The 13342-nt window shown below is 42.3% G+C and overlaps 1 protein-coding gene across 3 annotated transcripts in view; it reads right to left on the bottom strand.

Annotated features, from left to right (window-relative positions):
* The window catches only part of UBR2 (ubiquitin protein ligase E3 component n-recognin 2), a 59033-nt gene extending 56054 nt beyond the window's left edge, over nt 1–2979 (bottom strand). For all 3 annotated transcript variants that reach the window (XM_063328555.1, XM_063328554.1, XM_063328556.1), the window contains exon 1: nt 2833–2979. In XM_063328555.1, the coding sequence (XP_063184625.1) occupies nt 2833–2910 (78 nt within the window). In that variant the 5' untranslated portion in view covers nt 2911–2979. The remainder of the gene's footprint in view (nt 1–2832) is intronic.
* Between the last annotated feature and the right edge of the window lie 10363 nt (nt 2980–13342).

The raw sequence follows: 13342 nt of genomic DNA, 5'->3' as shown, positions 1-13342 counted from the left end.
CTCTTTCCCTAAATTTGACTTCTTAAAATCCATGGGAAAAGGTTGCCAAGAAGCTGTATCCAACAATATAGAAGTTTACAGATAATCTCACCATTCCCACCAGGATTCAGAGACTACAGCACAAAAATGAAAAAAGTAAAGTTTGCATTACTAAGAATTTGATTCAGGTTTTTTCCCTAGCTCATTAATCTTTTCCTCTCCTTTCATCATTTGTGCCAAATATCTACTACCGCCAGGAACTGACGCAATCACAGTGAAACTGACTTCATTTCTTCCACGATTTCCAATTAATAAGATCATTTGTAGATTATTTGCTAGGGCATATATCAGTTATTACACCTGCATTTTTCTCAGCAAAATAAGTTTAATTCCAGTCTTTTAACTCAGCAGTACATTTCTAATTTCTATCTAGAAAATACACATTGCATATTACCTACACTACAAGCTCAGACAAATACCTAGCCAGAGAAAATTCTTGTTCCTCGAGTAAACGGCTTTCCCATCCCAAAAATTCTGGGAGCAGTTGCCTGAAAGTTAGGCGTGGCAACACTGAACGTCATCACACCTAAATCTCTTTCTGGAGCCAGTTCTATACACATAACTGTGCATACAGTTTTGAAAATCAGATCCCAGCTAAAAGAATATCAGAAGAAAGTACAGGCTACCAGATCAAGGGAACAGATGTCACTTCAAGAGCTACCAGAAAGGCAACTCAAAGTACTGTTGTCCATGTAAAATTGTTACTAGAAATATATACATGTGCATCCACATGTTGCGCTGCCTTTCTAAATCGCTGCCTGGGAGGCACTGAACTCCAAGCAAAACTACTCAAAACTCTGGAATTTGTTCTTTAACAAAAGCATTTTTAGGCAAGTTTTCAACTAGTATTTGTTTATCTTATAACCTGAAGTCACATGTAAGAAAAGCTAATGTTCTACTCTCACAAGGGGGGTTTTTATTAAAAAGGGAAGTGTATTCCTCTTCACTTCCTCCCCCCTCAGACTTACTCTCCTGTAGTAATTTTTGACTGCCCTGGAAAAAAAAACTGAAAAGCACTGATCAAATAACATTTTATGTAAGTAAATACCTAATCAGGGTTTCTATTAAATCCACATTTTAGTAAGGGATACTAGGAGAACAAAACATGTAACACAAGGCATAAAACAACTCAGTTTACTGTTTCAAAAGCTAAAAGGTACAATTTATGTTTTTCTTTGCTACACAAATAAATATTTGCAGTGTAGGCTCATGTTCTGTTACAGATAATTTATTCTTTTGATCATTGTTATTTAGAAGTTTATCGTTAAGTTGTTGCGATGAGAAACTGAAGCTAAAGTACTAAAACTATTGATTTAGGCTGGCATTTGTTGTGTTAATATTGGGCTATCAGCAAAGCAGTGCTATAAGCAACGCAGGGAGAAAAACAATGCTAAACCCCAAGTACGTTGTTTACATATACAAACAGGCAGTGCCAGCAGCATTTTGTCGATAGCACATTGTGGATATGAAAGCGATAGATCTCAGAATTGTGGCTTGTGCTGGTAATGACAGAGAACAAAAACGAGAAAGAATTGACTAAATTTAAACTGGCACTCGAACCTATAGCAAATTCCTAAAGGTGTTCCGCTTGGTGCACATTCGCCTTTGGTTTATCTACAGTATGACGCAAAAAAAACATCTGCTCCTCACACAGACAAGGTAATTTGGGCTCAGTTTGGGCCACTTTGTGAAGTATTTGATGGAATTATTGGGTTTGCTGTTGAGGGGAAGGAAGACTAATCCTGGAACTAAACTAGCTGGTATACGGCTAACTATGCACATTTGCCCATCTAATCATACCTCGGTCTGCGCTGTAGGTATACCCACATAATCTGAGGATAGTCTGAATTATAACATTGTCTTTCATTTTCTTTTGGAAAGCAGCCACTGTAATTCTCATTGAAATACGCACAACTGCTCTTCAAGGTCTTATCCTACAGATACACCCATGAGCAGTCCCAATATTTTAACATATAAATCCAGTTCCTCAAATGCACAAGTGCCTATAAAATCTGACATTTATGCCAGAAACAAAGGTTTCTCGTAAAACTTTACCCTCAAGACTTTTCTTCCCTTTCAACTACTTTTCACAAAAGCAGGAAAAATATATGAACAAAAGTATATTACTTCAAATATTACATTGTTTTTACTAATATTTCCTCTACAAACGTCCCATTCTAACAGTCCTAAGCTTAACTAGTGCAAGCTTTTGCCAGAACTGCATCTTAAATACTGGGGAGGAAGGAAGAATCCTGTAACAAAACTCCAACACTACAAAGCATATTTGGGATCAGACATCCACCTAAATTAAGGGGGGGGAGAGCAGGGGGCGAGGGGGTCAGATCTTCTCCCGTCGAGGCACGACTGCCGGCAGAGAGCTGCGAAAAGGCAGCAAACCCGGCAGGAGAGCCCAACTTCTCAGCTGCTAGGAGAAGGCCGGGACCTCTTCCTCTGGGGCAGACCAGGTCCAGGCGGCTTGCTGGGGAGCCACCTGCGCCAGCCAGAACAACAGGAAAAGCTGGCTGCTCGCTGGCCACCGATTTCGGCTGCTGCCAGAAGAGACGCCGGCGACAACAGCGGGACCAGGCCAGCCAGGGAGGCCGCTGCCAGCCAGGGCTGAGCTCACGGAAAGCCCGCTCGCCCCCCCGCCCCTCCCCGGGCACAGCCTCGCCCCGGCCCTCACGGACCCACCGCCGGCCGCGCAGGCCGGTGCCGCCCGCCGGCTTCGCCAGCCCCGGCTCCTTCCCGGCCCCAACCCCTTCTCGCCCTTCCGCCCCGAGCCCGTCGCCTCACCACGGCGATCTCCTCGGCGGAGCACTCCAGCAGGCTCTTGTCAATGGCCTGCACCTCCGCCTCCAAGTCCGCCGCCATCTTCTCCTCCCCCCCCTTCCCTCCGCGCCGCCGGAGCAGGGACACCCGGAACCGGGCCCGGCCGGCCGCTCTGCCCGGGAACCCACTTCCGCCCCGCCTCCGCCCGGCACGTCGCCGCCCGTGGGGCATTCTGGGAGTTGTAGTCTTTTCCCGCCCGCCGGTGTCTCCTAGGAGACGGCGCACATTGCCCGGGGCCGTGGTGCAGGAGCTTTCGAGGGCCTATGCCGGGCCGGCGGCTTGGCACCCCGGTCATTTGCCCTTCTCGTCTCCTCCAACGCGAAGCCATGCCCGGGACGAGTCTGGGCACCTTCGGTCTCGCTGCCGAATGCGGGTGGACCCCGCAGCAGAAGCCCGCTCGCCCCCAGGGGCCCGGCCTGTCAGCACTGCCCATGGGTAAGGGGGCGGCGAGGGCTTCCTGGGAGGCTCCCCGGGTGGGCGAAAAGAAAAATAAAAATCAGTAAATTACGTGAATCTGGCAAGTGGGGCTTTGAGACAAATGTTACTAGATTTCAGAAACTCTAAATTGTGTTGGTTCTTTGCTTCTGTTGCTTCCGCGCACCACCAAGGCTGCAGCATCATGGCTCGGTTTTGCTCATTCAGGTAGAGCTCCAGGTTTGCAACTTCAAAAAAAGTCACCACCACCAAAACCAGCAAACAGTCATCTCCCGTAACTCTATTTCATTGTAATTAATCCACGCTCTCCGTTTACGAGGTCTTTTGGAAAACCTGTTGTACCACTGTCGTACCCACGGGCTTGCCTGCGTGTCGGCGCTGCACCACGGTAATTACAGCCGGGCCCAAAACCGAGCAGACGTGTTTAACTTTGTGTGTACGGCCAGACGGCACCTGAGCACCTGCGTGAGCCGTGCTGAGGGCTTCGCGCCACACCTTCCTTTGCTTGCTGCCGATTTCTGTGACGATGGACCTAAGTGTCACACACAAACTAATTTTTCCACCTCGCACCCTCTGTCAGCCTTCATGGAGATAAGGACCCACCCTGCAAGAACCTACACCAGCAAATCCCGCTGAGAAAGTCTCTGCTACGGATAATTTACATTCCCAAATTTAGCCAGTGCATGGGAGGGAGAGGAATAAACAGGCAGGAAAGACAAACTGAGTTATAATTGCCAGAAGTACTAGCCAAAGGTGGCCATAAATGTTACCTTTACCAAACAGTACTAACTTAAAACAAAACTGTGCGTTAAAAGTGAGTTCCTGTTCACAGTTTATATTCGTTAAAATTTTTTTAAACATTTTCATAGTTGGTATGCATAGCTGCTTTTTCCCTTCGTCTCATTTCTTTCTTCTTCCTTCTCCTCATTCTCCCCTCAACTAATAGTTTAAATATTGAATTACCCAAGGGAGAGACATTATCTTATATCTGTCCAAGCAGAAACAAATACATCTATGGCCATATATTAATATGAGAAAGAAGGTGGGCTGCGTGCCATTGCCTGGCTACTCTCAAAGAGATTTAACGTTCCCTGCATCAGGGGGCAGCAGCGCACGCTTGCATATTAGTCATACTATATAAGCACTTGTTTCTGAAACCTCAAGGGTTTATAAATCATCGCATTTACTTACATACTGTGTTTGGGAGTTGTGGGGAATTTTGAGATGAAGGGAACATACACGTCTGGAAAGACTGATTGCGAGAACTGAAAAAGATGGGTTTAGCTAGTGCTCTGAGGGAATCATAAAATGATGGCCTTTAGAATATTAATTTTACCTCCTAATATTCTAAGTTTAATTTCCCTTCATCCAATTGTGCTCCTACTATATGCAGCGTGCATCTTTTTACTGTATTTATTTTTATATCCTTGCCACTTTTTGAATAATTGTTCTTAGAACACAGAAAATAATTATATATTCCTTAGAAGAGCAGTGAAGCCCACGCTGTTTCTCATTCATGCGCTGTTGATGCCTAAGGAATACAGAACATGACGCTTCTTTGGAAGAAGGCAGAGGGTGAAAGAAAGCTGTATGATTTAATTGCCTCTCCTTCTGGGCTGCATTAAGAAAATGTTAGAAAAAAAACTGGGGTTCAGTAATGTGAAAGGCATCTTATTTTATCTAGAAAGGTGGGTGACCCAAACAGAAATTAGGCTGCAAAGCCATTATTTCAATATCAGCATAACAACTTCCTGGGTATCATTTTTTATAACTTTGGGTAGAATTTTCCATAACTTTTAGCCTGTGCCATTAACTTCATAAGCAAAGATATTATTCAAATTCAGGAACAGTAATTAAGGTTAAGAAGACTGCCTTTATCTTCTGCCAAAAAGCCTAACTCTTCCCAGGTCTATTATCAGCTAGAAATCAAAGAAAAGAAATCTAGAGAATTTAATGCTTTAACAGGGTTAATAGTAAACCTTCATCGCATTTCCCCACTCTTGCTGATATGTTTGTGAGTCTCACTGTGCTGTCAGCACACAAGAGAGCCCACAGAATGCTAGAGACTATGGTTATGAAAGATGCAGCTATCATCTGTATCTCTTTTACCTCCTGACCTGTCTGTTTAAGCACTGCTTGCCTCTTGCCTCATAAAAAACAAACAAACAAAAAACCCCAAACAAACCAAACAAACAAACAAAACCTAAATAGTACTTTGACTGGGGATCAATTAGCTTGATTAGGTTCCGGTATTTTTAATACATTCTGCATCCATTAAAAACACAAAGTAAATAGGCACAATTGAGCAAATATTAATTATGACAGCGGAGACTGATGGTTCCTTTCTAAAAACTGTTTTAGGAGCTACTAATGAAACAGGATCTTCCACACTAGAAGACTGCCTCTCGATGCAAGTCCAACAGAAGTCCCCAGCAGCAGCCAAGCTGAAGTCTAGCTGTTCTGAAAGGGCCTCCAGTAGAGCATGCTCCAAAGAGGCGCCCTGTTTACTGCCCTCTTGGCTCAGTACTGCTTGAATGTGATCATCTTCAAGGCCTGTTGCATTGGTGACTAGGAATGGATGATATCACAAGGTAAAGGGATGTTGCAGGGAATTTTTAAGTGGCTGGTTTGCTGGCGTGTTCACTGTACCTTAAATGCAGTCAATTTAATAGCATTGTATTAATTTGAATGTAAATAGAAAAATATTGCATATCTAGACTGCAAGGATGGATGTCTTCTTTATAGACTGGGAAAAATAAAATGCTTTTTAATTTTCTCCACATCAATGGAGTTTTCTGGTAGTCATTATGAAAGGCAAGTCTTGTGAGAAGGATTCAGAAATGTTTCTATTTGTGAAAAGCTCATCTCCTGGTACAGTTAAAAAATATTTGAAAAGCATTTATTTCCTTGCCTGCTCTCTAAAACAATGCTGCAGTTGTAACTTAAATTCAAAGTTTAACTATTACATCAAATGACCAGCATTTTGCTGCATAAAGTTGCTATTATGTGCCTGTATCTAAGATCATCACCTTGCAAAGACATTTGTATCTCTTTAATCTTCCCTAAGTCAGCAACCCTTTCTACCAAATAAAGCATGTGTCTAAGTGTAGGATTCAGGTTTATATTTTCAATAACAGTAATTTTGATAAAACAGTTTGCTTAGCAGATACTGAATGACCAAAGTAGTGATTTTTACATTGCAAATATAATTTTTAAAGCCATTACCATTTACATGGTTTCCTTCCCTTCCTCTTCAGTGCCGGATGAGGTAGGTTTGTAGTCACCGTCTCTTACATCGTCTTCAGATAAATTCAGACGGTAATTCTTTTATTTCTGTACTGCCAATTCCAATGAAAAATTATGCTGACCAAAATAGAATTTTGCCTGTGATAATGTTAATTAAAAGATGAATTGTGAATGAGGTGAACAATGACACCCAGTACTTGGTGGATTGATAAGACATAGTTCACTAAGCAAGACATTATTCAGAACAAAAGAGCACACAGTAATCTGCAAACACAGGTTATTTTAGGAATTTGGTTCAGAATTAGAGTATTAAAAATACTATCTGACAAACTGTAGGCGATTCTTTGTTCCTTGGAGGCACTAGTGCTATAATATCAACCCTTTCAGCAATAAATCAGAATAAGCTTCTTTCTTTTCCCTGCTTTGTCTTTGCAGGATCTTAGATTATAGGTGCATAATATTCTAAACATGATGTCAAGAAAAATGATTAAAAAAAGATACTGAAAGCAGAGCATATTGCATAATAACAGTGAACACAGGAGACATAATGGAAAGCATAAAGATAGTGTGGCCATCTTCCTGTCTGGTGAATGCTCTCTGCAAGTCTAGCAAAGGCAGTTACATAACTGATTTTTATGGCATTAGGCAACCGCAATATTGCTAAGCAAACCGATGTGCAGAATTAGAAAGCTTCTTCCATAGTGGAAGTGAAGAAAAAAGACAGAGGAAGGGTTCTCACTTAACATCCAGTGAGAGGGCAGGGCAAGAGGGTGTGCCGTCTTCATTAATGGATCATGTCAGGGTGACAACATGATTTATTCTCATCACGCAGTGTCTTAGAAAAAAAATACAGTGCAAACTCAGTCCATGATAATTTCGCTGCTTTCTGCAGTGTAACGTGTCAACAGTCTAGAGCTCAAGCTGGTAAGTTAAAATGCCAGCCTCTAAAAGAGATTTAACGGGAGCTAAGATAATAGTCAGTAATGAGTTGTACAGGGGGAAAAAATTAACATGGGAGCAAAGGGAAAAAAAAAACCCACATGCAAAAATGTGCCTGATCTCTGTAAATTCAGAACATTGCTGGTGTATATTTAGACATAGCAGTTAATACAAAGAGGTCTGTGAGCTGGTACCAAGAAAGACTACGTTTGTGGGGCATGGGTGGTCAGCTTTGACACCTAGAAAGTGCAACCACCACTTCAAATTTTTGCTGTAGCTAGCGCCCTTCCCCCTCACTTACTCACTGATGCAGATGCTTGTGTTGCAACATTCCCCTTAGCAGGCTTTTCTTTCATGTGGTTGACCATTTTTCAAGCTTGAACAAACTTAATTATCCTTGAGACTTCTGCCACTCGTGTTTGCATGGGAAGGAGGGTATACAGACAGGTAGCCACCCATATGAAGTGTAACTGTATATCCTATGTTGCCATAGGACCAGACTTTTAAAACCCCTGCACTAAGAAAGAGCAGTGGTGGTATTTATCATGAGCTGCAGTGCAAGAAAGTGCATCGTCAAAGTTAAGAGACCTAAATCTGTTACAAAGCATGTAGGATATGGTGAAGTAGGTAGGTTAAGAAGTGCTGCTACAACAGAAGAGGACCTTCTGAGTCATGACCACTTTAGTGGCAGGGCTGCAGCAGTCTCGGTGTTGAGCAGAAGGAAAAAAATCTTGCTTTTCCATGTTCGCAGCACTAGGTGGCAATACGCTGCACAGGCATGGCAGCGCAGAAGTCCTCTGCTGCTTCCACTCCAAGCCATCGTCAGCTCCCACTCGCTCCAGTCTGCAACCGGAAGGGTGTGGGCGGTGGGACTGGAGGAGCCATCCGACTTCAGATTTTTTTTCACTGAAATCAGGCTTTAACTGCTTAGTGACTGGTACTTAGGAAAATTCAAGACATTTTTGGAATGAGTCAGGTGTTAGAAGACGAGAAATGTGCTGTGAAATGCTTGGGGGCCATGGATAGGGCCTTGGCTGGTAGGAGAAGCAGGAGAGGGACAGAGAGAAGCAGGAGTGGCCAAGGAGTTGCCCGCAGAGATGGACGGCCGGATGAGCGCAACTGCAGTCATCCTTTGGCAGAAGAAACTGGAGCAACCTCCTCTAGCAAGGCCCCTTTCTACAGCACCGCAGAGGAGCTTCTGGGTGTCACGAACAACTGGACACTGCAATTGATGGTGCCGCTCAATGACATCGCTTGTTCTCCGCTGATGGAGGCAAGAACTGATACCGAACTGCCGGAGGAAGAGTTCTTGGCTCTGGCTGAAGCCACATTTATGTGCAGTTAGGCGGGGGATGCACAGAAGAAATGGGAATGTACAGCCCACAGGCAAAGGCAGGGCGGATTAAAGATTTGTCTGGGAATATGAAAATGCTTTGAACAAGTGAACTAACTCTTCTTCTTTTCCCCTTCATTCGCACAACGGAGCAATTTTAAATTAGAACGGGTTGTAACAGATTTAATTTAGATCACCATGGTGCCTAGTGCAATGCTACAGTGTTTTCTAGTTTATCTTTTCCCCTGATTTTAAAGGGCTAAACAGTTTTTAAATTGTCAATTTGTTATAGAATGTATGGCTGCTAGACGGTCCTAACCAATTAGAAATTTTTTTACTGCACCATGATTAATTTTGTTAGATAAAACTACTGAAATACAACTGAAGGTAGAAATAAAAAGCATTTAAGTGCCGTACAGTCATGATTTACTTTTCAGAGATGCATTTAACGCTGTCTCCAGCAGAACAGCTTCATCCATTTTCCAAACATTCATTTGTTTATTTCAAGATTAGTCTCAGTTATAAACAGACATTAAATCACCTCCAGGCCCTAATACATTGTAATGAAGTATTGTAAACCATGTAGTATGTTGGTTTAAACAATGTAATCAGAAAGCAACAAAACCATTTTCTCCTGGTTCTTGCTGGCTCCCTGACTTCTTCTGTCTGTTCAAAGAAAAGTTCCTTTTAGTCTGTAAATGTCAAGGTCAATCAGAGGTCAAGTTTGTGCTTTTGAGCTGTGGTTCCTTTCAGGTTATTGGCTTTGTTTTATTACTGAAAGGAACCATCCATTTTGGCATATAGAGCAAAGAAGTCATGTAATCCTATTAAATACAAAACCAACATGTACAAATAATGGCGAGGGTTTGACAATCGCACAAAAGCCCCCTTTTTCTGGCCACGGTTAAGCCTGTGCTGAGTAATTAATGGTCCTTCTATGAGCCTGTCTACACTGGGAAAACTGCCTAACTAGTTTTCAAAACACTCACTCAAAAACTGGTTACAAGCACAGCCAAGGGCCTCTTTTAGGCAAGCTGGCCTCTTCCTACTGCGATGCTCAGGAATGGGAGGGGGACAGAAGCGGCCACCTGTCACCTTCCGTCTTGGAGCAGAAAATGGCACAGGAGGAGACAGGCACAATCCTAGGCAGAGGATCCTTGAAAGCAGAGAGACTTGAAGGAACACGGAAGAAGGAGGGAAGAATCTGTAGAGAGTTAAGGATAAAAGAAGGTACTTCAAGTTATCAGAAAGTAAACTTGCTTTGTTGGCTGTAGAGAGAAGTGGAAAGCCGGGGTTACAGCACACAAGTTGAGATGTAGCTGGATCATTATGTCCTGGGCACAAAATCTAAGACATAAAAAATTAACTACAAATATCTCACTGATTTCCTTACGAAGAATGTTTATGCAAGGTCAGTAGGAGAAAAAATTAGGAAAGGGAAACAAGGTATAATCAGAGGTAAAAATGGAGCAAAGGAAGTGTAGGATAATTTAAAGAAAACTGTCCTCACAGTGGTATCTGCACAGAGGTAACCAAGGGAAAATGCTGAGGATTTTCATGTTCAATTAGTTATGATCAGATGTGAACTATGGGCTTGCAACGCTGTCAGTTCTACTTGCCACTTCTCTGAGGACAGTCAACTGCAGTATGTGAAAACTACCAAAGCTGTGGAAAACCCATTTTTCGTAAACAACATTCATAACATTATTTTCACATCCCTCAGACAAGCATATAGGTTATCACAACCTTAAAATCTCTGTCTGCTGGCAAGGCAAGACATTTCCATCCTAGAGCGTATGCAAGCATATGAACCGACTGGATCTATTACTAATAAAAAGAGATGAGCTGATTGAGAGTGCAGATAGCAATTGCAGATAAGATGAAGAATTGCATGAAATGTAGGCAGGAGCTGCAGAAATGAACACCAAACCAGACATACAATTGAATATAATAAACATTACAGAAGTGGAAATGGGAAGCAGAGAAATCTACATTACCCAGATTGTGAAACAAGCCTTACAAAAAGCCAGACAGTAAAAGTTTCCAGCCTATCGTATTGCAAGGTCAGATAGACAACAAAGATGCTTGGAGTTTAAGTGTGGAACAGGTCCAAGATCTTCAGATAGCCTTGTAATAGGAAGGGAAAAACACTGGCACACTGCTAGGGAAGGACCTCCACTCAGGACTGGTGCTTAAACACAGACTCAAGAGGTTTTCAGCCGACGCTTTGGCGAGAATGGCCTCTAATGGTCCAGCCGTGAAACAAGTCTGGAAGAAGCCTCACTCAAGCGTGGGTTCGCTCCCTGGGGTGAGCATATTTTAAGGCGGACACAGGTTCAGTATGAATAATTAGGGCTGAATTTATTTTTTTGTCCTCCTTTGTTCCCAGCACATCACTCAAGTAGTGCAAAGAAAGTGAAATACACCCACAACTCCCCATCTGGGGATTTCCTCAACTGATATACAATCAATGTATAATTAGCTCCTCTGCCGCTCTCTGGGGCGCAGAGGAATTATCAGTGTCTCAATCTTCAGCTAGCACTAGCTGCTAGATTAGTCAGCTGGTGTGGGACTCAAACCAGAAAGCCATGGAGCTGTACCTGTCCTCCCGAGGGGGTTTAGAGGAGATGGTTGCACGATAAGATGACATAGACTCCGTAAAATATATACCCAGAGAAACACAAATGCATGCCTTGTCACTGTTAGAATTTCTGAATGAAGCGAAATGGATTCTGCAGACCAACACATCAACTAAAGAAAATGTCGATTTGAGAAACCTCTTTTCCCTCCCTACATGTGACTCCCCATATTTCTTCAAGCTTTTCTAGCAAGCTGTGGGTACCTCAGACTAAGAGATGAACCTTCCAGTCCCTAGGGTTATCCAGTCATCACTGGTGGGTTCCCAGGGAACTCTCAGGTACAGGAGGAAAAGTTCGTACTACACATGGCTAGAAGAAAACTTTGGAGACTTTTAAAGGAAAATTCCACAATTCAGTGACCCAGAAGAGAGTCTTTTTTTTTTCTCCTCTGAAAACGAATCTCATTCCCAATTGCACCATTAGGTCTCTTCTCAACAGAACAGACCAAGAAGTCTAAGACTTTTAGTCTCACAAACCTAAGCCTGTGTGTGGAGCACCACACAGAGGTTATTTTGGGGACCCTCTGTTTAATTTCCCAACTTCCATATTTGCTTGGAGAGTGATTTGAATGGGATGGAGGTAGTTTCTTCTTCTCTAGAAGCGAAATTTGTCCACCAGAAAGCATACGGTAAGACTCTATGTATTTACATATCCCTGGATTTACTCATCATCTGCTGCCCTTCAGCTACTGCTGGCAAAACTGCCACAGCTATAGAGCAAATTCGTTTTCCTCTACTATTAATTTTGTTAACCTGCTCTATAGGGGTCCCTTGCAGTTCCCTGTCTCACTGCAGCCATACAGTAACCCCACCGCATTTTCTTCTTTCTGTTTTTCAGTGCAGCTCTCACCTCCTCAAGTGTTTTGGGGCCACCAAACAAAAACACTGACACAGAAATGTAAATGTGCTTGTCCTCTACTGTAAGTGCATTTCCATCACTATAAAAATATGTTACAGCTTATTTGAATTTGATGATGTAAAGTGCCTTACATCACTATAAACAAAATATATTGTATATATATTGGATATACAAAATGAGTCTAGCCATGTTAGTTAATAGTATTTTTTAAATCATGACAGCTGTATCCTTACAGTTTAAATGCGTATCTGCCCACCGTCACATATGTAAGAAACAAGTAAGACGCAGGGAGACCTAGAAGTGACCGGTATATATGACGATAGCAGACTTGTATGAAAATTCAGGTTACAGTTCTGAATGGGAAAGTTCAGAACAGAAGATGTGGATGGTTGTTTTCTTTCAAACTCCTTCAACAAACCCTACACACAGAGTACATGAAACTCTGCGTAAAATCAGCAAAATCATTTGTTTCTGTGATGAGGAATATGGAAGAGAAAACTGAGAAACTGCTAAAGAAAGGTGATATGATGACTGGGATGGTTCTATCAGAGACAGGTGCCTGAACTCTTTTCACACAATATGCAGAGTGATATTGCTAATATCGTATGCACTCCTGACGGAAAAAAATCCTGAAAAAATAACACTGCTGCCATTGCACTGAAATTCACCACATACACTGGGAAACTTTAATCTTGATCTCAGTTGTCAGTGTGGACTTGGATGTGTTGCACATTGTGGGGAACCAGACTGACTTAATCATATCTGTATTTAGATATTATACTTCTGTTACAGAAAACAATTTAGATTAACTGCAACTTGGAGTAAAGATGACAGGCTTCTTTCTACTCTCATCACACATCTTTTCCATAACTGTTTCCCTTTTATCTTTAGAAAATTTTTGCAATCAGCTTCATTTTTCCTTCCTGTACTCAAAAGAATGATTTATCTCATTCAACAAACCTTAGAAATTAGTACAGCTCTGCGTAACAAGCTGTCCTAAAGCCTCTTTTTCTATATGTCAGTT

Source organism: Chroicocephalus ridibundus, chromosome 3 (genome assembly GCF_963924245.1).
Source record: "Chroicocephalus ridibundus chromosome 3, bChrRid1.1, whole genome shotgun sequence".
NCBI classification, from domain to species: Eukaryota; Metazoa; Chordata; class Aves; order Charadriiformes; family Laridae; genus Chroicocephalus; species Chroicocephalus ridibundus.
This window is presented reverse-complemented; position numbering and strand designations above follow the sequence as displayed.